Genomic DNA, 23,873 nt, shown 5'->3' on the forward strand with positions numbered 1-23,873 from the left:
CATGTGAGAAATTCTCGAATTAAGTACTTGATTTGCATGAGCTCATAAGCCATTCGTAACATTGTTGAACACAAAGGAAACCGCAAAGGTGCCATTCAGGATTCAGAAATTCCGACTTCGACTCTTGCGATGAAACACCACTACAGAATGTGTACAGGGTAAATATCAGACTCCGGCCGATGCACTGTCAAGGATAGTCACCACTCATCCATTACAGGAAGACAAATCCTTTGTCACAGAAATTGAAGGCCTTACAGCCTTGATTCCCAAATACTTGGTGGCAACAGACCAGAAATTGCTTGAATTTCATATGGTGCAAAAGCAAATGTAGAATGCATCCAGACTCATACATACTGCCTGGACAGGTGACCACAGTACATCACAAGCAACCCCTTCTTGAGGTAATATTTTGAACAGCTTCACCATTTCAGCGTCGTAGGTGGCCTCCTGGTATATGATGCAAGAGTTGTGGTACCGTGCGCTCTCAGCCTGCCTGTCCTACAGACAGTCCATCGAGGGCATCTTGGCATGACCACATAATGAGGCAGGGCACAGCTGTAACCATGGTAATCAGGGATTTCACTCTCTATTGAACAGATTGTCTCCAACAGTTTCACCTGCACCATCCACAGGCTGGGGCAGAAAGAGCTACTTCTGCTGTCCTCCTTCCCATCAAGGCTTTGGAAATGCTTTGGCATGGATTGCTTGGCTCTAAAGGGAGGATATTTCTGATAGTAGTAGATTATTACTCCCGCTGGATAGAGGTGCAAAAATTACATTACCTCATCTCTGAAGCTGCATTACCTCCTTGGGGAAAGTGTTCTTTACACATGACATTCCTGAGGTTGATGTGGAGATGCCGGCATTGGACTGGGGTGAGCACAGTAAGAAGCCTTACAACACCAGGTTAAAGTCCAATAGGTTTGTTTCGATGTCACGAGCTTTCGGAGTGCTGCTCCTTCCTGAGGTTGTCATCTTGGATCCGGGACCACAACTCACCAATTAGGGCTTTCAATCTTTTGTAAAAATCACATAGATTTCCACATGCCACAAGCTTCTCAAAACACCCACAGTCTAACAGAGAAGCTGAGTGAGGAGTATGCACTGTGAATGGCCTCTTGACGAATGGCAACTTTGTGGTCACTCCACTTAGTTATCGTTCCACACCATTACATCATGAGTTTTCCCCCTGCAACCTTCTGATGGGTCACAAACTAAGGACCCAATTTCCTCTCCTGTCCAAAACCTTGCTTCCAAATGTCTTGGTGGAAGAAGGAAGCCAACTGAGCGATCGAGTCAGAGGCCAGAACTGTACAGGAACAGTTATTGAGTAGTTAAAGCAACCAAGATCATTTTTGGTCAAGATACAGTCAGGCATCATTCAAATTAACAGATCTGCCCTAATCTCAATGGACAGAACACCATTAATAGTATGGGTGGAGTACATTGAACCTCAGGACAGCATCACACTTACTGAACCACAAAATGAGGGAAACCAGGGGTAACAATCCCCATGAACTGACCTCATAGCAACAGGATTCCCATCTTCCTCAGAAGGAGCTCCTCACTCGCTCAGGATGACTGGTGAAATCACCTGAGAGGCATTTCCTTTAAGAGAAAATACTTTGCGGCGAGGTGTTGGGGAATGTGTGTTTATAATAGTATGGGGATGAAGATGCGGCTAAAATGTAGAGTGAAGGTTTATTTTGAATGATAACTACTGAGTATGCACATATGGAGTTCTGTCACAAGAAGATGACTGAGAAACATCTTAGAAAGTAGCTCCAGCTATGTCTTGGTCTTAACCGCTGTAAATAATTAGTGTATAATTAAATGTGTTTTCAACAAAAGACCATTGCCTTCAACTTCTGGAGTAAGAAGCTAATGAATCCAGAGATAAAACCATGATAACAGACCATCCTCTCTGGGTGCTATCACCATCATTGACCTCCTTATCTCCTCTGGCTCAAGGATTATCTATACAGCAGGATCCTATGATACAGGCTGTCCTGCATTAACGCCAGTGCTGAAGTCGCTAGACCACCCCCATTGGCACCTCGTCCACTGAATAGGACATGGGCCACCAGCACCTCAACTGCAAGTAGGGACAAGCAAACAAGCTGCCTCAATCTCATTCGAGGCCACAATGGGAGCACCATGTAGAAGTTGCTGAGAGGTCGCAAGTCTGAGCTCTTCGCCGAGATATTTTTCCACCCACTTGTGAATGTGAACTTTGTAATTATTGCTAACACCTTAAATTTTGAGACAAGCTCAGAGGTATGCGAGCCTCCATCCCTTAATGGAAAAACTGGTAAAGAGGGATGAAGTGGTGAAGGGAAGATATGGGGCAGAATTTTTCTACTTCTGCACAGAGTGCAGACTGAGGTGGAGAAATTAGTATGCAGCTCCCCAGATGAGTTTTCTCACCACATTGTGCAGCATTTTGTGCAAAATAAAATGGAGCCCTGACCCAGACCATAAGGTTGGCGAGGTGGGACCAGAAAAAATTGGCAATATTGGGAATCATTGTTTTCGCTTAAAAAAAGCAATCCCCCCCACACACGCAGATGGAGACCCACCACATGGGCAACTCCCTCACCCTGCCCCCCCCACCCCCCCCCACCCCCCCACCCCCCACCCACTCCCATCCAACCACAGGCACTGGGGGTGGTCTTATTTATATATTCTTATGCCAACATTCTTCCTTCCTGGGCGGGAAGCTCGTTACGTCACTGGCAGGGTTGGGGAGAATTGGAAAATGAGATCCTGTCAGCGAGATCCTCGTTTTCCAGCTCTCGTGGGATTTTACGCTCATGGCGAATGTGGGCGCAAAATTCTCCCCATGGTCTTTATCCGTGGAGAATGTTTGTGCTGGACAACCAAGCACCATACATTGTGTGATGAACGGTTACTGCCTTATCACCATGTAAGGTGATGTCCCCTTTAAGACCAGGCTTGGAACCCTGGGGACTCCGCCTCTGGCTCCGCCCATCTGGGAGCCATACATAAAGGCCTGCCTCATGGTCTGTATAGCAGTCAGCTCTCGTCCAAATCTGTAGCATAGTTATTAGCCTAATAAAGCCTTCTTTACAGTTTAATCTCTAAGCATCATTATTGAGGGTACCTCAATTTATTAGGCTAAACTAGATTCAGGGTGGACGCAGGCCTAAAACCAGAGAAGCTCAATCTGGAAGCACGAACGCCGGAGGCAAAGGAAATTTTTAAATACTGGCTGCGGTGCTTCGAGGCCTACCTGGACTCCGCAGAGACTCCCATCCTGGGGCCACGCAAGCTGCGTCTACTCCACGCCCGGGTGAGTCACAGAATCTCCGCCACGCTCGAAAAGGCGACGATTTATGAGGAAGCGATTGAGTTGCTCCGCAAGCGGTTTGTCAAACCCGTCAATGAGGTGCACGCCCGGCATCTGCTCTCTACCTGCCGGCAGCGCTCGGGGGAATCGCTTGACGAGTTTGTTGAGAAACTCACCGCGCTGGCCAGGGACTGTGACCATCAGGATGTGACAGGGGAAGTCCATATGAACCTGCACATCAGAGATTCTTTCGTGTCCGGCATCCGCTCGACCTACATCCGGCAGCGACTGCTCGAAAACGGGGCAAAAGACCTCCAGGAGACGCTAACGCTCGCCTCCTCGCTGGAGGTGGCCCGACATAACTTGGGTACGTACCCCGCGGACTCTGCCAGCCCCCCCCGGACTTCCTCAGACTCGCCCGTATAACAGGCCTGCGCCATGCGGCGACCCGCTCACCATGGGGGCACACCTTGCTACTTCTGCGGGCAGGGCCAGCACCCACGCCCACGCTGCCCAGCCCGCTCCGTGATCTGCAGCGACTGCGGGAAGAAAGGGCACTTTGCGAGGGTCTGCCTGGCCAGACCCAGGGGCCAGAAAAAGAAAGAACAGCCGGCCCGAAAATCAGGCTCTCATGCCCGTAGGCCTCGCAATGCTGCTGCGCACCGACCTGACACGTCCTCTTCTGACGCGTCATCAGCCTCGTGCGAATCATGGGAGCGGCCATCTGGTCGGCGGCCATCTTCTCGACCCGACACGCGCGACCCACGGCAGCGGCCATTTTACGACTCCGACTACCCGCGACTGGGTGCGATCACCCTCGATCAAACTTGGCCAAAACACCTGCAGAACTCCATGATGCAGGTCCAGGTCAACGGGCACGACACTGCATGCCTCTTCGACTCCGGGAGCACGGAGAGCTTTATCCACCCTGAAACGGTAAGGCGCTGCTCCCTACGCACCCATCCCACATCCCAAACCATAGCCCTCGCATCTGGGTCCCACTCGGTACAAATCACGGGGTACTGTATTGCGGATCTCTCGATCCAGGGTGCCAAATACACCCGTTTCAAATTTTATATCCTCCCTCACCTCTGTGCCCCCCTGCTGCTCGGACTGGATTTCCAGTGCAGCCACCGAAGCCTGACACTGGAGTTCGGCCGGCCCTTGCCCCCCCTCACGGTGTGCTGCCTTGCGACACTGAAAGTCGCATCCCCCTCGCTATTCGCTAACCTCACTCCCGACTGTAAGCCCGTCACCACCAGGAGCCGGCGCTACAGTGCCCAAGATATGGCTTTTATCAAGTCAGAGGTCCAGCGTTTACTGGGAGAGGGGGTCATCGAGGCTAGCAACAGCCCTTGGAGAGCGCAAGTGGTGGTAGTCCGGTCCGGGGATAAGAAACGGATGGTCGTGGATTATAGCCAGACCATAAACCGATTCACGCAGCTTGATGCGTACCCCCTTCCTCGCATCGCGGAAATGGTAAATCGGATCGCCCAATACCGAGTCTTTTCCACGGTCGACCTCAAACCTGCCTACCACCAGCTCCCCATCCGACCAAAAGACCGCCTCTATACTGCCTTCGAAGCAGCCGGCCGGCTCTTCCACTTCCTCAGGGTCCCCTTTGGTGTCACAAATGGGGTCTCCGTCTTTCAAAGGGCGATGGACCAAATGGTGGACCAGTACGGTTTGCGGGCTACATACCCGTACTTGGACAATGTCACCATCTGCGGCCATGATCAGCAGGACCATGACGCTAACCTCAAAAAGTTCCTCCAGACCGCCCGAGCCCTTAACCTGACCTATAACGAGGGCAAATGCGTTTTCCACACCACCCGGCTGGCCATCCTCGGCTATGTCGTGGAAGACGGGGTCCTAGGTCCCGACCCCGACCGCATGCGCCCCCTTAAGGAAGTCCCTCTCCCCCGCAGCCTCAAGGCCCTCAAACGGTGCTTGGGGCTTTTCTCCTATTACGCCCAGTGGGTCCCCAAGTATGCGGACAAAGCCCGCCCACTCCTAAAGACCACCACTTTTCCCCTCTCGGCTGAGGCTCAATTGGCCTTCAACCGCATCAAGGCCGACATCATCAAGGCCGCCATGCACGCGGTGGACGAAACCATCCCTTTCCAGGTAGAGAGCGATGCATCAGACATCGCCCTGGCTGCTACCCTCAATCAAGGAGGCAGACCAGTAGCGTTCTTCTCCCGAACCCTCACCGCCTCCGAGATTTGACACTCTGCAGTCGAAAAGGAGGCACAAGCCATTGTGGAGGCTGTGCGGTGCTGGAGACACTACCTCGCCGGTAGGAGGTTTACCCTCGTCACCGACCAATGGTTGGTCGCCGATATGTTCGATAACACGCAACGGGGCAAAATAAAAAACGATAAAATTTTGAGGTGGAGGATCGAACTCTCCACCTACTCGTACGATATCAAGTATCGTCCAGGGGAGCTCAACGAGCCCCCAGATGCCCTGTCCCGCGGCACATGCGCCAACGCGCAGGAGGACCGCCTGCAAGCCATCCACAATGACCTCTGCCACCCGGGGGTTACCCGGCTCCTCCATTTCATCAAGTCCCGCAACCTACCTTACTCAACCAAGGAGGTCAAGGCCATGGTCAGGGCCTGCCAGGTCTGTGCGGAGTGCAAACCGCACTTCTATCGGCCAGACAAGGTTCGGCTCGTGAAGGCCTCGGGCCCCCTTGAGCGACTGAGCGTGGACTTCAAGGGGCCCCACCCGTCCACCAACCGTTATGCCTATTTCCTCACCGTGATCGATGAGTTCTCCCGTTTCCCATTCGCCATTCCCTGCACCGACATGACCTCAGCCACGGTGATTAAGGCACTGCACAGCATCTTCACCCTGTTCGGTTTCCCTGCTTATATCCACAGCGACCGGGGTACATCGTTCATGAGCGATGAACTGCGTCAGTATCTGCTCAGCAAAGGCATCGCCTCGAGCAGAACGACCAGCTATAACCCACGGGAAAACGGGCAGGTGGAGAGGGAGAACGCGACCGTGTGGAAGGCTGTCCTTCTGGCCCTGCGGTCGAGAAATCTCCCAACCACCCGCTGGCAGGAGGTCCTACCCGATGCCCTACACTCCATTAGGTCACTCCTCTGCACAGCCACAAATGAGACCCCTCATGAGCGATTGTTTCTCTTCCCCAGGAAGTCTACCTCCGGGGTCTCGCTTCCACCTTGGCTGACGGCTCTGGGACCTGTTCTTCTACGGAGGCACGCGAGGAGCCATAAAACGGACCCCCTAGTTGAAAAGGTCCGACTGCTCCACGCCAACCCCAGTTACGCCTACGTGGAGTACTCCGACGGCAGGCAAGATACGGTTTCCCTCCGGGATCTGGCGCCCGCTGGATCCTCCACCACAGACGCCCCTTCCCGCGCCGCTCCCCTGCAGGACCCGTCGCCCCCTACAACACACCCCCTTCCGGCCCTACCACCCGTTGGTGAGCTCCTACCGTGCGCCCCCCCTTGCGCCCCCCCTTTACACACCCCGCCGGCGCCGGCTCCGCTACCCCCGGCCCTGCCTAGTTCCTCTGCCCCGACCCGGACCGAAGCTCCAACCGCTGTGCTCCCGGATGTGCCCTCAACCGGGACGTCCGTGCCCACCGCACCACCGCCCGAACTGAGGAGATCGAGGAGGACGATCCGGCCGCCGAGACGGATGGACCTATGATGGCACTTCACCCCCGCCGGACTCCTTTTTAAACAGGGGGTGAATGTGATGAACGGTTACTGCCTTATCATCATGTAAGGTGATGTCCCCTTTAAGACCAGGCTTGGAACCCTGGGGACTCCGCCTCTGGCTCCGCCCATCTGGGAGCCATACATAAAGGCCTGCCTCATGGTCTGTATAGCAGTCAGCTCTCGTCCAAATCTGTAGCATAGTTATTAGCCTAATAAAGCCTTCTTTACAGTTTAATCTCTAAGCATCATTATTGAGGGTACCTCACATTGGAAATAAGACTGGAACTATTCGAGGTTATATGTTTAAAGGACGTGTTCTCACAAAAATGCAGTCTTCCTGCATGAGAAATATTCCTGGATCAGATATGCCCTGACATATCCATTACGCTTCGGAGGTGGCCTGGCCACGTTCCTCTTTGCATCTGGTGGTGAAAATCTGGCCCCAAGTTTTGTAAGTTTTTACAAAACTACTGGATTTCATTTCTACCTCCAAATTGCTTGTCACCTGCTTTATAAAGCAGGTTACTTTTAATCACATATTTTAGAAACTGCATATTCAAGTGTGAGTTAATGATCTCATGTGTACAGTTATACAAAGGTCATTTCTAAGGTGCTTTCAAATCAGAATAAAATGGGCTGCTATTTTCATCACCAGTAATTCAAGTACTTTATAGCACCAGAAAGGTCAAATGTTACAGCCAAACTGTAATAATAGTTTGGTGTTACATGATAAATGAGGAAAGATGAAAGGTTCCGAATAAACGTTATGCTGTCTGCACTTTTTAGTCAAGAGTTAAATACACGTTTGAAAATGTATGCACCATTGTATTAAATATAATCATATTTTAATCAGCTTAATTCCAGCAAATAATAGAAGAAATTATTAATACGATTTTGTACTTGATTACATTTTCTGGACGTAGGTACAATATGAAATGTGAAATGGTTTCAAGGATGATTCTCACTAGAATTCAATTCACACTGAATATGATCTGTGAGATTAACAGGAATAACCAGGACTTACATTAACAATAGCTTCTTTAGTCTGTGCCATATCTGAGATAACTCCATCTGTTATAATGAGCAGAACAAAGTACTGTGAACCATCTTGTACAGCTGTTGCGTATCTGTAGAAACCAGACAAAGTGGATATTAGAAAATGACACCACTAATTAGAACATCGAGCTGGGTAAAGTTCATGAACATCTGAAGCGTTGGACAGATTGCATAAAACATGCTACTGACCTCTCCACAGGAAAAGCACATAATACATTACATTCATTTACATCTACACAAAATACATGTGCATTTAAGACAAATAACACTTGCTGTTGGTCCTCTTAATCAAAATGTAGTGAATTCCTAGTTAGACATTTTGCACAGCACTTTTACCACTGCAAAACGATTATGGGCGGGATTCTCCGACCCGCCGGAGGGGGCAGCGCAAATCCCACCCGGCCACCTCGTGATATTCTCCGGGCCCCCCAAAAATCCCGTTGACGTGAATCGCGCCGCGCACCTCAGAGAATGTCGAGGACCGGCGCGACGCAACGGGCTCCGTGGCTGCCCCAATTCTCCGGCCCGAATGGGCCGAAGTCCCGGCGGCGTGAATCAAACCACCTATTTAATGCCGTTAACCAGTCGTGCCGGTTGACACCGGCCAGCGCGGAGGTAGGGGTCGGCGTGGGGCGGCCGCTGGAGAAGTGACGGCAGGGCCGCAGGTGGTGGGGGGGGGTCACTGGAGCCGTTGGAGTGTGCATGCCGGGAGGGGGGGGGGGGGGGGGAGGGCATGGGGGGGGCTGGGGGGGAAAGGGGGGTGTGGGGGAGGGTGCGTGATGGAGACGGGACGGGCCGGGGAGGAGAGGGGGGACCGGGGAGGGCGAGTGATGGAGAAGGTGCGTGCTGGGGAGGAGAGGAGGTGGGGGTTGGGGAGGGTGAGTGACGGGGAGGAGAGGGGGGGGGGGGGGTTGGGGAGGGGGTTGGGGAGGGTGAGTGACGGGGAGGAGAGGGGGGGGTTTTGGGAGGGTGCGTGCTGGGGAGGGGAGGGAGGGGCAGGTTAGGGAGGGTGCGTGCCGGGGAGGAGAGGGGGGTTGGCTGGGGAGGGTGAGTGCCGGGGAGGAGATGGGGGGGGGTGGCTGGGGAGGGTGAGTGCCGGGGAGGAGAGGGGGGGTGGCTGGGGAGGGTGAGTGCCAGGGAGGAGAGGGGGGGGGTTGGGAAGGGTGAGTGACGGGGAGGAGCGGGGGGGGGGGAGGAGAGGTATAGGGGAGGAGGGGTTGGGGAGGGTGAGTGCCGGGGAGGAGGGGGAGGGTTTGGGGAGGGTGCGTGCCGGGGAGGAGAGGGGTGGGGAGGGTGCGTGCCGGGGAGGAGAGGGGTGGGGAGGGTGCGTGACGGGGAGGAGAGGGGGTGGGGGTTGGGGATGGTGTGTGCCGGGGAGGAGAGGGGGGGGGGGGGTTGGGGAGGGTGCGTGTCAGGGAGGAGGGTGGGTGCTTTGGGGAGTGTGCATGCTGGGGAAGAGAGGGGGGGTGGTTGGGGAGGGTGAGTGCTGGGCAGGAGAGGGGGGATATGGGGGAAGGGGGGATCTGGGGGAAGGGGGGATCTGGGGGAAGGGGGGCTAGGGGAAGGGGTACATGGGGGTTATGGGGGAAGGGGGGATATGGGGGAAAGGCGATATGGGGTAAGGGGGCTAGGGAGAAGGGGGATATGGGGAAGGGGGATATGGGGGAATGGGGGCTAGAGGGAATGGAGGCTAGGGGGAAGGGGGGATATGGGGGAAGGGGGGATATGGGGGAAGGGGGTTATGGGGGAAGGGGTATCTGGGGGAAGGGGGGATATGGGGAGGGGGGATATGGGGGATATGTGAAACATAGAACATAGATCATTACAGCGCAGTACAGGCCCTTCGGCCCTCGATGTTGCGCCGCCCTGTGAAACCACTCTAAAGCCCATCTACGCTATTCCCTTATCGTCCATATGTCTATCCAATGACCATTTGAATGCCCTTAGTATTGGCGAGTCCACTACTGTTGCAGGCAGGGCATTCCACACCCTTACTACTCTCTGAGTAAAGAACCTACCTCTGACATCTGTCTTAAACCTATCTCCCCTCGATTTAAAGCTATGTCCCCCTCATGCTAGACATCACCATCCGAGGAAAAAGGCTCTCACTGTCCACCCTATCCAATCCTCTGATCATCTTGTATGCCTCAATTAAGTCACCTCTTAACCTTCTTCTCTCTAACGAAGGGGATATGGGGGAAGGGGAGATATGGGGGAAGGGGGGTTATGGGGGAAGGGGGATGTGGGGGTAGGGGATGTGGGGGAAGGGGGATGTGGGGGAAGGGGGATGTGGTGGAAGGGGGATATGGGGGAAGGGGAGATATGGGGAAGGGGGGCTATGGGGAAGGGGGATATGGTGGAAGGGGGGATATGGGGGAAGGGGGAAAGGGGCAGGCAGTGGGAGGGTCTCACTTGGCGCTGCGCGGCGTGCGGCCACTTTGCCAGGTCTCCGGGGGGGGGGGGGGGCATCCTTTGTGCAGTGACGCCGCACGACATCACTGATGGCGCACGCGTCCATGACATGTGATGCCATCGCGAATGGCATCACGCTGCGACTTGCCCATTCCCAGCCGGAGAATTCGCAACGTTTCGGGGGCGGGGGGGCGGGGGGGTGGGGGGGGGTGGGGGGGGGGGGTGGTGGTGTGCGACGCCGGAGTGATTTGCACTGTTTTTGGCGCAGTGTTCGGGCCATCACGCCGATTCACGGAGAATCCCTTCGGGATCAACATTAAATTTGAGATGTAGGAAGGATTAAAAAAAAACATAATTCTATGTTCAGGAGATTCGACTCAAAGCCCCTCCTCTGTCTAATTTGCCCCTGTACTCATCTCCAATGAAGTATGCCCATCACCCTGACATGCATATCTCCTGTCCAATATTTCCCCAAGATTGTGTGCTATTATTCTCACATTGCCGAATCAACGTGACACAAAGTGGGGATTTTCCTCTGTGAAATTGGATTATGTTCATCATTGGGAACGGAGTACGGTAGTTTCAGTTCACAGTGGGAGGACAGAAACCTGCATCTCCAGTTATATGTTTTGATTTTGAACTTGGAAACAGATGTTGTCACCTACACAGTCGATCAGGTAAGTGGAAGTCAAGAGAGCATATAAATTACAAGAGTGACAAGCAAGAAGATTGCAAAGTATGACGGTATTGCAAAGCACAAAAACATTTTGTATCGGCTATGTCGGGGACAGGACTGACACAAGCAAACAGGCCATTGGTCCATGGTGGGCGTCATGAATTCAAGGCACCAAGGATTCCTTGTATGTTTCTTGATTTGTTTAAACGATTTTGTCTGATTTCATGCACTTTTTTTCTGTGAAATTATGAGGTCTTGCAAACAAGGAAAAATGAAAAGGACATGAATGAAGTGGAAACGATAAAGCACATAGGCCACTAAAGCACTAGAAAAGATGGAGAGCCTGAAAGTATTTGAGTGAAGAAAGCAAACCGCACAGGTCATGAGTCAGCCTTTGATAGATTGTACAATGCAAGCTACTGACCTCTCGCAGGGTACATATGAAATACAATCAAGTGAGGCTGACCGCAAAGGTCGATGCCTCTGAACTATAAAATGGAGGAGCAGTTTGGCTGACACACATCAATGTCTAATTAGGTGAGCAGGGAAAGAAAGATTTTTTTTAGTGCATCCTTGAGAGTGCGGGAAACAAGAGCAGAATAAAAGCTAGAGCAAACAATTTCAAGGAAATCAAACTGCAGTGAGAACTAGCGACTTGGGAAAATAGGAGTCAGGAATTAACTAGAAAGGGGAACAGTGTAACAGAATGCCGAGATAAATGAGGATGCTGTGGTTGACAGGGTACTTAATGGGGCTTGACCCATCTCTACCCTCACCCCGTCCGCTCCCTCCCAGAATCATGATAGGGTCCCCCTTGTCCTCAATTTTTACCCCACCAGTCTCCGCATTTAAAGGATCATCCACCACCATTTCTGCCAAAATCCGGCATGATGCCACCACATAACACATTTGCTCCTTAACCCCCCCACCACCACCACCATCAGCATTCCACAGAGACTGCTCCCTCTGTGGCACACTGGTCCATTCCTTCAACACCCCCAACTCCTCATTCCCTTCCCACGGTACCTGCCCTTGTAATCGCAGGAGGTGCAACACCTGCCCCTTTACCTCCTCACCCTCAATCCCAAACACACCTTTCTTATAAAGCAACATTACACTTGCACTTGTTTCAATTTGGTCTACTGTATTCGCTGCTCCCAATGCTGGCTCTACTACACGAGGCAGACAAAATGCAGACTGGATGACAACTTTGCCGAACACCTTCACTCAGTCCGCAAGCAGAACCCCAACCTTTCTGTTGCTGCCATTTCAACTCAGCATCATGCTCTTATGTCCACATGTCTGTCCTTGGCCTGCTGAAATGCTTCAGTGAAACCCATGCAAACTGGAGGAGCAGCACCTCATCTTCCGATTAGGCACGTCACAGCCCTCGGAGCTCAACATGGGGTTCAACAATTTTAGAGTGTGGCCTTTCTCCTCTACTTTGACCCTTTTTTACCGAAATTTTTTTTTGTCCCAATGCAAATGCCTCCCCTACTCCCCCCCACCACCCCAACTCAGACATCTGTCACTTGTTCTTGAAGTTTTGCTTTCACTGAGCACTAACCTTTGTTCTTGTATTGACACATTCTGCCATCTTACATTTATGGCACTATCAGCACATTCTATAATCCTCTGCGCTGCTATTAACACTTCCTCTGTCTTGTGCATTACATATCTTTATTGCAATCTCTCCTAGCTCCGTCCTATCACTGACCTATTTTACTCCACCCACACCCCTCTTCTACAGTATAAAATCCATCACATTTCTCCCTCTCTTTAGCTCTGTAGAAGAGTCATACGGACTCGAAATGTAACTCTTGATCCTCTAACCACAGATGCTGCCAGGCCTGATGAGTTTTTCCACCATTTTCTGTTTTTATCTGAGAAGAGGGAATTATAATGCTGGAAAGCACTATGCAGGAAGTAAATAAGGTGGCGAGAGTTGGGAGTCTAGGGGCTTTAGATAGAGGGGGAAATGGGACAAAGAGAGACAAGCTGAATTGCATGTCTGCAGCTGGTGTCCATACCGATTTAATTTCATGGTGTGGGAGTATAAGGCCAAGAAAGGAAATGTGAGTATCGAGAACTGTCAGAAACAGAGTGGAACTTTGCAATAAAATGTGTGGCGGGGATGAATGAGGGCTGGGTGCCTGCATTTCTGACATGTGCACAGCCAAGGAAGATCACCCCAATAGCGCAGGTGTGTGCGGAAAGCAAATTGCAACAACCAGGCAGGTCACAATGTTAACAGACAGTGGGGGCAGTCTCTGTACAGAAGTGGATTGGTATGGACCTAGAATTAAGGGGTGATAAATGTTGTTTATAGAATTTCATAGAATTTACAGTGCAGAAGGAGGGCATTCAGCCCATCGCGTTTGCACAGGTCCTTAGAAAGAGCACCCTACTTAAGCCCATGCCTCCACCCTATCCCGTGCCCAGTAACCCCACTAACCTTTTTGAACACTAGGGGCAATATATCATGGCCAATCCACCTAACTTGCACATCTTTGGACTGTGGGAGGAAACCGGAGAACCAGGAGGAAATCCACACAGATACGGGGAGAACGTGCAGACTCCGCACAGCCAGTGACCCAAGCTGGAAATCAAACCTGGGACCCTGAGCTACCATGCTGCCCACGATTAGTGAAGTGTAAGGAGATCTGGGGCGTGATTCACTGACCCCCCGCTGGGTCGGAGAATCGCCGGGGGCTGGCATGAATCCCGCCCCCACCGGTTGCCAAATTCTCCAGCACCGGATATTCGGCGGGGGCGGGAATCACGCCCTGCCGGTCGGCGAGCCCCCCCCCCCCCCCCACGTCGATTCTCCGGCCCGCGATGGGCCGAAGTCCCGCTGCTGGAATGCCAGTCCCACCGGCGAGAATCAAACCACCTCTCTTCCCGGCGGGACCAGGCGGCGCGGGCCGGCTCTGGGGTCCTGGGGGGGGGGGCGCGGGGCGATTTGGCCCCGGGGGCTGCCCCCCACGGTGGCCAGGCCCGTGATCGGGGCCCACCGATCCGCGGGCGGGCCTGAGCCGTGGGGGCACACTTTTCCCTCCGCCTCGGCCACAGCCTTCACCATGGCCAACGTGGAAGAGACAGCCGGCTGGCGAAGTCCTTTCGGCCCTGACTGGCATGGCGCCAAAGGCCTTTCCCGCTGGCCGGCAGCACGCCAACCACTCCGGCGCGGGTCTAGCCCCTCAAGGTGAGGGCTTGGCCCCTAAAGGTGCGGAGAAATCCGCACCTTTGGGCGGCCCGACGCCGGAGTGGTTCCTGCCACTCCATCCCGCCGGGACCCCCCGCCCCGCCGGGTAGGGGAGAATCCCGGCCCTGATGTTCTGTGCAATAGACTGCTCTAGTAATGCTTTCAGACTGTTGCAATAAGTTTGCCGCAAAACAATCCAGACCTACTTCTTAATAAGGCTTTTCACCTTTAAAATGACCACTATGTGGTTCTTGACCAGTATATTATAAAGAATATTAATAGGTGCATGAAGATGATCTTTTGAGCAGATTTGACGTTTGGGCTAATGCTCCTTTCCTATATTTTTGTCCAAAGCATTTCTGCTTTTGGAGGACTTACAGTCTTTTGTAAATTCCTTTTGGGAAGACATATTCAGATGACAGACAAATTGAAACATGTTCAATTCTTCATGGATTATAGATACCAATGGTTTAAAAAATCTAATATACAATGTATCTTTGATGATTATTGAATTGATTCAAATTGGAAATATTATAAGGCAAACTAAAAACCCGGAGTCATGCACAACATAAATGTAAGAGAAAACATAGTATGGGTGGCACAGTAGCACAGTGGTTAGCACTGTTGCTTCACAGCGCCAGGGTCCCAGGTTCGATTCCTGGCTTGGGTCACTGTCTGTGCGGAGTGTGCACATTCTCCCTGTGTCTGTGTGGATTTCCTCTGGGTGCTCCAGTTTCCTCCCACAAGTCCCGAAGGATGTGCTGTTAGGTCATTTGGACATCCAGAATTCTCCCTCCGTGTACTCGAACAGGTGCCGGAATGTGGCGACTAGGGGCTTTTTACAGTATCTTCATTGCAGTGTTAATGTAAGTCTACTTGTGAAACCTTAAGGCTACGTGTCACAATAAAGACTATTATTGGTAGTATTGGACTGAATGACGTATAACTTGTCCAACCCAGTATTTGCAGATGTTCATGTCATAGGCACTATAGACAGGGACCACAATGGATGGGACAGTAAAGAGGATAAAGGCCAGGAGTTAAAATCTCCTGGCACTCAAGTGTCTTTGCTGTCTACTTCAGCCTCCACCCACATGATTCACACAAGGGAGTTAAAATCAGGAGTTAAAATTTGTAGCCCAACCCGTATGTAAGTACCACCCAAACACTTGGCAGAATAGGCAACTGGGTATCAGTATTGGTTACCCTTCAACTTTTCAACCATCACTTTTCCACAAAGTCCTCTCATACCAGAGGTGATATGATACCAGGCCAGAAGGCTTCTAATCCAGGTTGCCAGCCTTGACTGTCAACTTGGTAAGCCAATTGCTTGACACACACAGCTGAGAGAGGAGTCAAAGGCAACAGCCGGGATTCTCCCTCCCAGGGACAAAGTCCCCATGCCGGCGGGAAAACCAGCGCCAACGGCTCCGGCGTCAAGCAGCCTCCAAGGTGAGGAATTCACACTTGTCTCGGGGGCTAGGTGCATGCCGGAGGGGTTTGCGCCGCTCCAGCCGGCGCCAAAGGAACTGCGTGATTCCGCGCATGCGCAGACCAGCCGTCATATTTTGGCGCATGCGCAGGGGGTTCTCTTCTCCGCGCCAGCCATGGCGGAGCCCTACAGGGGCCGGCACGGAAGGAAGAAGTGCCCCCACGGAACAGGCCCACCCGCAGATCGGTGGGCTCCGATCGCAGGCCAGGCCACCGTGGAGGCCCCCTCTGGGGTCAGATCCCCCCCCCGAGGCCCGCCCACGCCAACTTACCTGCCAGATGCTGCCGTGTGGGACCATGCGTAACCCACGCTGGCGGGACTGGCCAAAAACAGACGGCCGCTCGACCCATTGGGGCCCGGAGAATCGCCGGGGGGGGGGGGGGGCGCTGCCAACAACCCCCGACATGTGTGGCAAGGTCCCACCCACACCCGAAAAACGGCGCCGGAGAATACGGCAGCTGGCGTCAGGGTGTTGGGGTGGCGGGGTGGGATTCGTGCCATCCCCCGGGGATTGGCTTTCCTACATATGTCAGGAAAACACAAGTAAAGGTTGGTTTCAGGAGCTGCATGCCTGATAAGTGAGTTTAATCGGTTAACAGACATAGAATCGAATATAGGCCGGAATTCTCCACTGCCCAGCGGGGCAGGGGGTCCTGGTGGGATCGAGTGGCAGGAACCATTCTTGCGTCGGGCCAACCCAACGGTGCGGATTTCTCCGCACCTTTAGGGGCCAAGCCCTCACCGTGAGGGGCTAGGCCCGCGGTGGAGTGGTTGACGCGCCGCCGGCTGGCGGGAAAGGCCTTTGGCGCCAAGCCAGCCAGGGCCAAAAGGACTTTGCCGGGCGGCGGAAGTCCACGCATGCTCGGGAGCGTCAGCGGCCGCGCCTGCGCAGGGGGGTGTCTCTTACGCGTCGGCCAACGTTGAGGCTGTGGCCGAGGCGGAGGGAAAAGAGTGCCCCCATGGCACAGGCCCACCCACGGATCAGTGGGTCCCGATCGCGGGCCAGGCCACCGTCGGGGCACCCCCTGGGGCCAGATCGCCCTGTGCCCCCCACAGGAACCCGGAGCCCGCCCGCGCCGCTATTCCCGCCGGGAAGGGAGGTGGTTTGATTCACTTTGGCGGGACTGGCATGACAGCAGTGGGACTTCGGCCCATCGCGGGCCGGAGAATCACCGGGGGGGGGGGCACCGGTGCAATGCGATGCCCGCCCCCACCGAATATCCAGTGCCGGAAAATTCGGCAACCGGCAGGGGCGGGATTCACGCCAGCTCCCGGCGATTCTCCGACCCGGCAGGGGGTCGGAGAATCCCACCCATTTTTTTTGTGATGCAGAATGATATGAAAATGGTTTGATTTCACTGAAACTTGTATTTTGTACTTCCATATGCTGCAAGCAACATAAACATGATTGTTGGTTGAAAATCTATCAGTCTATCACAATAAACATAGTGGAGTTACCAATGGCCAAAACTGAACTGGCATAGCCATATAAATACTGTGGCTACAAGAACACGTCAGAGGCTTGAAACCTGCTATCTACAAGGCATAAGTGGTTTCAGCAACTCTCGAGAAGCTCCACATAGAATAAAGAATTATGCTTGATGGGCACCCCACCCACCACTTAAACATTCACACCCTCCATCACTGACATACACTTTCTTTTTATTTTTTGATGGGATGTGGGTATCTCTGGCTGGGCCAGCATTTATTGCCCATCCCGGAGGGCACTGTAAGAGTCAGGTAAGGACATTCGTGAACCAGATGGATTTTTACGACAATCGACAAAAGCTTCAGTTCAATGGATTTTATTGCAGGTTTTTATTGAATTCTGCCGTGGTGGGACTCGAATTTGCGTCCCCAGTGCATTACCCTGGGTCTTTGGGTTACTAGTCCAGCGACACTACCGCTATGCCACAGCCTCCCCTTATACAGTGGCAGCAGTATGTACTTTATCGAAGATGCATCGTAGCAATGCATCAATGCTCCTTCGATAATACCTCCCAAGCACATGACCTCTACCGTGCAGATGTTCATTTCAGAGAAGCACAAGAGCAGCAGCTGCATGGGAACATCACCACCTGCAAGTCACACACCATGATGATTGGAACTATATTGCCATCCTTTCGCTGTCACTGGGTCAAAATCTCGGAACTCCCTTTCTAACAGCACTGCAGGTGTACCTACACTGGATGGACTGCAACAACAATTCACCTTCTCAATTAAGGGCAATTAAGGTTGGGCAACAATTGCTGTGCCATGCCAGTGACACGCGCATCCAATGAAAGAATAAAAAATAATTGTGTTTGATTTAATAGTGTTTTTCAGTAGATCTTTTTAAAAATTGGAGAAATCCACATGGGGGCATAGGAAAATTAATTATACCCAGTAGATACCACACAGGGTCTTATAGTTACTGCCCTCGGGTCACTATAGAACTAGATATTGGGCAGCAAGGGTATGGTCCTAATTGTAGGGGAATAACAAGCTGCTAACTCAAGAAAATAAGTAATGCAGATTCAAAATTTGTAGCAGTATTATTGTCAATTTGAAGCTATTGTAATTTGTAAAATATTAATTGCCTTTAACAGAGTGAGCATGTGGGCAAATGGCTGAATTGCCCATGGTTTCACGCTGGATACAGTGACCATGTAGACTGGAAAATGTGGTCTAATCAGTCGCTAACTGAGCCGGATTAAGAATCCCAATGCTTTGTGGTTGTGAAAATGTTTTTTTAAAACATTTTCCCAGCCTAGATGCAGAAAATAATTTGCATTGGTTTTGCAAACAAACAATAAATAATAACATTTCAAGTTGTTAGCAATTTGAAGTATTTTTACCTGAAAAACAAATCTTGCCAGATTAAATGTCATCACTTTATCTGGAATAAATGAGAATTGGACATCTGGCTATTGTTTTTGATTACATCCAATTAACCAATAAGACAACAGCAGAAGATATGTCAAGGATAAACTTGATTGCACTTCTGAACGGCTTTTTTGGAAGTATGTTAATGTTTTTGGTGTAGGGTATTTTCAGGAGGGAAGCCTGTTCCTCAATGTCTTGCTGTTTTCGTACATAATGTAATTACCTCTGAAGAAGCCAAATCGGTAATAGACCAGTTTGGAGAGGTGTTTTACGTGCAGATCACAGACATGTACTGACCAGCACTTGTGGTTGAACAAGCTTTTAATTGTCACTTTTTAAAACAGTTCCCAGATAAGGATGATTGACTGAGATTTGGGATTTGAGATTAATTTGGATTTTTTTCTCCCAAATCCAATGTGGTAATGTTGAAGAGGAATTTATCTGTATGCACAGGCACTCACTCCAGACAGCACATAGACAGATCAAATCAACAAGATTAGCTCAGACTGGTTACAGGTCAATAGATGCTGTCAGTGTAATAGCATCCTGACTGTGTTTATTGCAACAGAACTCTCATCAGAAATGTCTAACTTGCAATACAGAAATTACTTTTACATAAGGAGGGACCAATTTAGGTGCATCAAAAGTTGCCTGAAAAGTCCGATGGAATTTTCATGACTGAAACTTTTGAAAACATTATTTGTTAAAAATACAGAACATTTAAAATTCTCACCTTTAATGGTTTTTAAGAAGTACTGAGCACCAGTCCCTAGTGGCATTTCTGCATTGTACGTATATGAATTAGTTATTATAAAGCTGTTAATATGCATTCAAGCTAATCGGCTGTGTTTCTGTCAGGCTTCAGTTTTGAACAGTCAGTGCTTCGTTCTGAGTGCATATTTATTGGCCCACTTTACATGTGTTAATCTCCATTAGGGAAAACAAGTTTCAAAATAATATAACATCTGCACCATGTTAAGGTGTGCACGCAAAAACAAATTAGGTTTCTTTCTCTACACACCTGCCTCCCCCCCCAAATTATACAATTTTGATTGGGTGACTGCCCAAATACAGCACAGCGTTTAGTCTTCACCGTTAATTTTCAGTGCAGTTTACATAAATTGCCATATTTGCAAATGTTGACCACCTCAAAGATTTTGGACTTTTAGAGTTGTCAACGCTTTCAAAATATTACCACCATGAGATTTAATATACATATGTTCGTCATTGATATTTTATTGCCACAGCTTTGCAGGCAGACCTAAATGAAGGTCCAGAGATTTTGACTGATAATATAGAAAATATAATGGGTTATAATGGGGCCAGAAAAATGCTGATTGATAAATCTTAGTCGATCTATTATTCTCACTGGTCTCCTCTCTTGATAATAACAATGCTAATTTCTAACTGCTGCCTCAATATCACCGATCTCCAGGGACAAAAGAATCGTTAGTCTCTACAATTCTTCAATCTTTTGCTCCAAGGCATTCTAACTCTCTATTACGATGTTGGACACAAAGATAAATCTTTTGTAATCTATTCATATATAACTCAGGGCAAGATTCCGGCTGGAGGTGAATTTTAACCAGTTTAGGATCCCCCTGGGAGTGCAGACCTGCAAGCGATTCTTTGCCATGCACATTTATGCACAGCGTGGAATACAAGAGATTCTCAAGGGGATCCAACTAAGGGGCCGCCATATTGAGAGGCAGCCCAATAATGAGGTCCCGTGGCTGGCCACCCACACCGCAACGCACCCCAAATCATAGCTGAATCCCCCCCCCCCCCCCCCCCCCACCCCGGCACCGCACACCAGCTCCCTACCCCCAGATTTAACCCCAAATCCCAAGTACAGGGTGACCTGACCCGCCACACCTCTAGGGACCCCTGCAATAGAAATACCTCCCCCCCTCCGGGACCCATGCAATCGGGAAAACTCCCACAGGGATCTCTGTAATAGGGGGACCCCACACAGGGACCCCTGCCTAAAGTGTAGCACTACGGATCCGCACCCCCGCCATACAGAATCTCACCCCCAGAAAAGAGACCTCTGGCTGGAAGCTAGAGAGCAGTCCAGACAGGGGCAATGACTGGCAAGTAATTCAGTGTTCCACTCCATGCAGTTTTATGCATGACGTTGAATATGAGGGATTCCCAACGGGATCCCGTTATCAGGCCGCCATTTTGAGTGGATGGACTGATAACGAGGTCCCTCGGCCGGCCACACATGTCCCACACTGCAAATCAGACCCAAACCGTAACCCCTTCCCCACACCGCACAGCAGCCCCCCAGCCCTAATTGGCAGTCCCAGGGTGCCAGGTTGTCTATATGTCAGCGGTCGGGCCCAGAGGTGCCTTGTGCATAAGAGGTGTGGTGAGGAAGAAATCGAGGACTCTGGAATAGGTAAGTTGGATGAAGCGAGGGGGTCCAGAGGGTGCGGTGAGGACACTGAGCGGGTCAAAATATTGGGGCTGCCTTTAAAAATGGCATTCTGATCCGTGAGTAGTCTTCCTGCAGGAAATGACATAGGTGCGGCTTCGATGGGGAGTTCCTTGCTGAGGCAAAAACCCCCCAGCAAAGTACCATTGCATAGCGGGGTCCTTCTCGGCACTGCAGGCGCTGAGAAACACCCCACTAAATGAGCCCGAAACATAGAAATGTTTTGATTGAATCGCGTCCTGAATCTTTAACACTGATATGGCTGCCAATCAAAGACACTTGTTGGTCCGGATGCCTCTCGTGCCTTTTGAAGCCAGAGAACTGTGAATGCAAGAAATGAATGCTTGCCTGGACAGCTATTCGTAATGTTCTATTGAACCTGTCCTAATTTTAGCCCTGCATAAATTCACTGAAAATCCCATGACAGAAATGTTTCACTTTGATTACAGCAGAAGGGAAAGTATAGATATCACTGTGTTATTAAGAACTAAAAGAAAATTAGATAATTGCCATTTCACGCCTAAGCTGAATGAAAGGGAAGTTAAAGTATATTATAATACCTGATTAACTCTGTGGCAAGGTGGATTTCCTTTCATTGCTTAATTCTCTATTTAGGTAGCAAAAGGACAGTTCCAGCAAGATACAATTTAATTGACGAAATCTAGAGCATGATTTAATGGCCGCATTGTGCTTAAGCGAGAGCGCGGCGAGGCTATTAAATCGTGAGAGAGGCCAAAATCGAGAACCGCAGCAGGTGCCGATCTGTTTGTGATCTAATCAGCCCGCTCCCGTTGACAAAATCAGGATCCCGTAGTAGCGTGGCGAGAAACCAATAATCACCACTTAAGCTCAATGTCCATACAATTATCAGGCGTGACCCCCTATCTAATTGTCCACCCGTGATCTAACGGCCTCCCAGCAAGTGGTCATGCTGGGGCCGATTAGTACTCCTTTATAAAAATGTGAAGCTGGTGGAAGGGCTGCTGTGGGGACCCGAGGCAGTGCCAAGGGCAGGCCTTCTGAGGAACCCCATTGGGGGGTGGTTCCCCTTTTGTACGGGGGGGGGGGCAACGCTTGTTACGTGGGGGGGGGGGGGGTTTGTGCCTGTGAAGAGGGGTTGGGCCAGAGATCATAAAGAGGACTTGGGCCAAAGCCTTTGATGCGGGGCGTGGGGGAGGTCAGTTCCAGTGACCAGGTCGGGTACGGTGCCATTGATGAGGAGGGGTGCGCTCGTGACAGTGAGGTGATGCCTGTAATGAGGAAGGGGTAGTGACTGTGATAAGGGTGGGGGGGAATGCTGAGGAGGGATTAGGCACCCAAATGCTGTGTGATGGGAGGGGGGGGGGCGCAGTAGGATTCCCCAATCTTAGTTTTGTAGGGGGGTGAGGAGTGGAGGTTGACCCATGCTTGCATGGCTAGGGCTTCCCCTTCTGTACGTGGGGTTGGGGGTGCGTGTTGCCCTTGTCTGTGGGGGTGGGGGGGGGTTCCAATCTCAGTTCAGCGGCTGTTCCAATATCCTTGCATGGGGGGGCTGGGATCCAGATCTCCATGCGATGGGGAGGGGGCCTTAAATTTAGTTTCGAGATTGGGCCGCCCTTTAAAAATTGCAGACCGATATCAGAATCCTGGTGTTGTCGGCTTGTTTAGGCCCCACCCCTACAGCTGTCTGTCTGATATTCACCAGCACTTTGAAATTGTACAGAGTGTTGTTAAATCAGGCAACAAAAAGCATCTCTGCAACTGATGAGTTTCCCACAGCTTTCCTTGCCTAATCCAATTTTGGGAAAATTGCACCCTGTATTTGACTAAATTGCTGAAGTTACTTTTTCTTTACACAGAAGTTACAGTTTGATTGTTTTTATTTTTTTTGATATTTGCATTTCAGCACTACATTCAAAAAATGAGATAGTACAGTCCTTTTACCCAGTGACAGCAACTAAATCAGCTATTATACTGGAGTTCTCAATATATTAAGTCAGCAGCCTGCCTCAAGTCAACCTCAGAAAATTATTTTCCACTGTGCAAATGTGACACTTCCATTCCTATTCTCTTGAGCTTGCAGGACTGAACCTATTGGCCCTGGAGGCTCCATAGGTCCATGTAGTGCACTGGTCAGGGGGATCAGTACAATTGGAAACACCCCTATAGATGCGTACATGTTTAACTTCTACATTTGTTATTTTTTCTGTTTTGTCACAGTGATGTTCTAAGTTCAATGTAAACTATGCTGTTTGGATTAACTGCTGACCTCCACTCACTGAGTATTTCATAACTGTTGGATGGCACGGTGGCACAGTGGTTAGCACTGCTGCCCCTCAGCACCACGGACGCGGGCTCAATTCCAGCCTTGAGCAACTGTCTATGTTGCTCGCAAATCAGCAATGACATTGTCCAGTGAGTCAGAAGAATGCAAGAATAGGGATATTAAGTTAAGCAATAACATCAAGGACATTGATTATCAGGATTGTGGGGAAGCCAAAGATGATAATGAGACTGATCTCACGATTAAACAGAGGGAGTATCCCTCGATCTGGAAGGGTTTGAATGGGATATTGTGTGTGAAAGCTTATGGTATCTGGCATCACCAGGAAAAGAAATCTGTAATGGGGAATATTGAGGAGTAAACCTCCAGAATATGTAAGGAATAGGTTCGTCCAAAAGTCAAGTAATACCGTGAGCATCGACAGTTAATCTCATCATGGGGCGGCACGGTAGC

The 23,873-nt window shown here is 50.8% G+C and overlaps 1 protein-coding gene across 2 annotated transcripts in view; it reads right to left on the reverse strand.

Annotated features, from left to right (window-relative positions):
• LOC140393827 (copine-8-like) overlaps window positions 1–23,873 on the reverse strand; it is an 873,667-nt gene that overhangs the window by 129,646 nt on the left and 720,148 nt on the right. For both annotated transcript variants that reach the window (XM_072480322.1, XM_072480321.1), the window contains one exon: window positions 8,036–8,138. In XM_072480322.1, the coding sequence (XP_072336423.1) occupies window positions 8,036–8,138 (103 nt within the window). The remainder of the gene's footprint in view (window positions 1–8,035; window positions 8,139–23,873) is intronic.

This window comes from Scyliorhinus torazame, chromosome 17, assembly GCF_047496885.1.
Source record: "Scyliorhinus torazame isolate Kashiwa2021f chromosome 17, sScyTor2.1, whole genome shotgun sequence".
Lineage (NCBI taxonomy): Eukaryota > Metazoa > Chordata > Chondrichthyes > Carcharhiniformes > Scyliorhinidae > Scyliorhinus > Scyliorhinus torazame.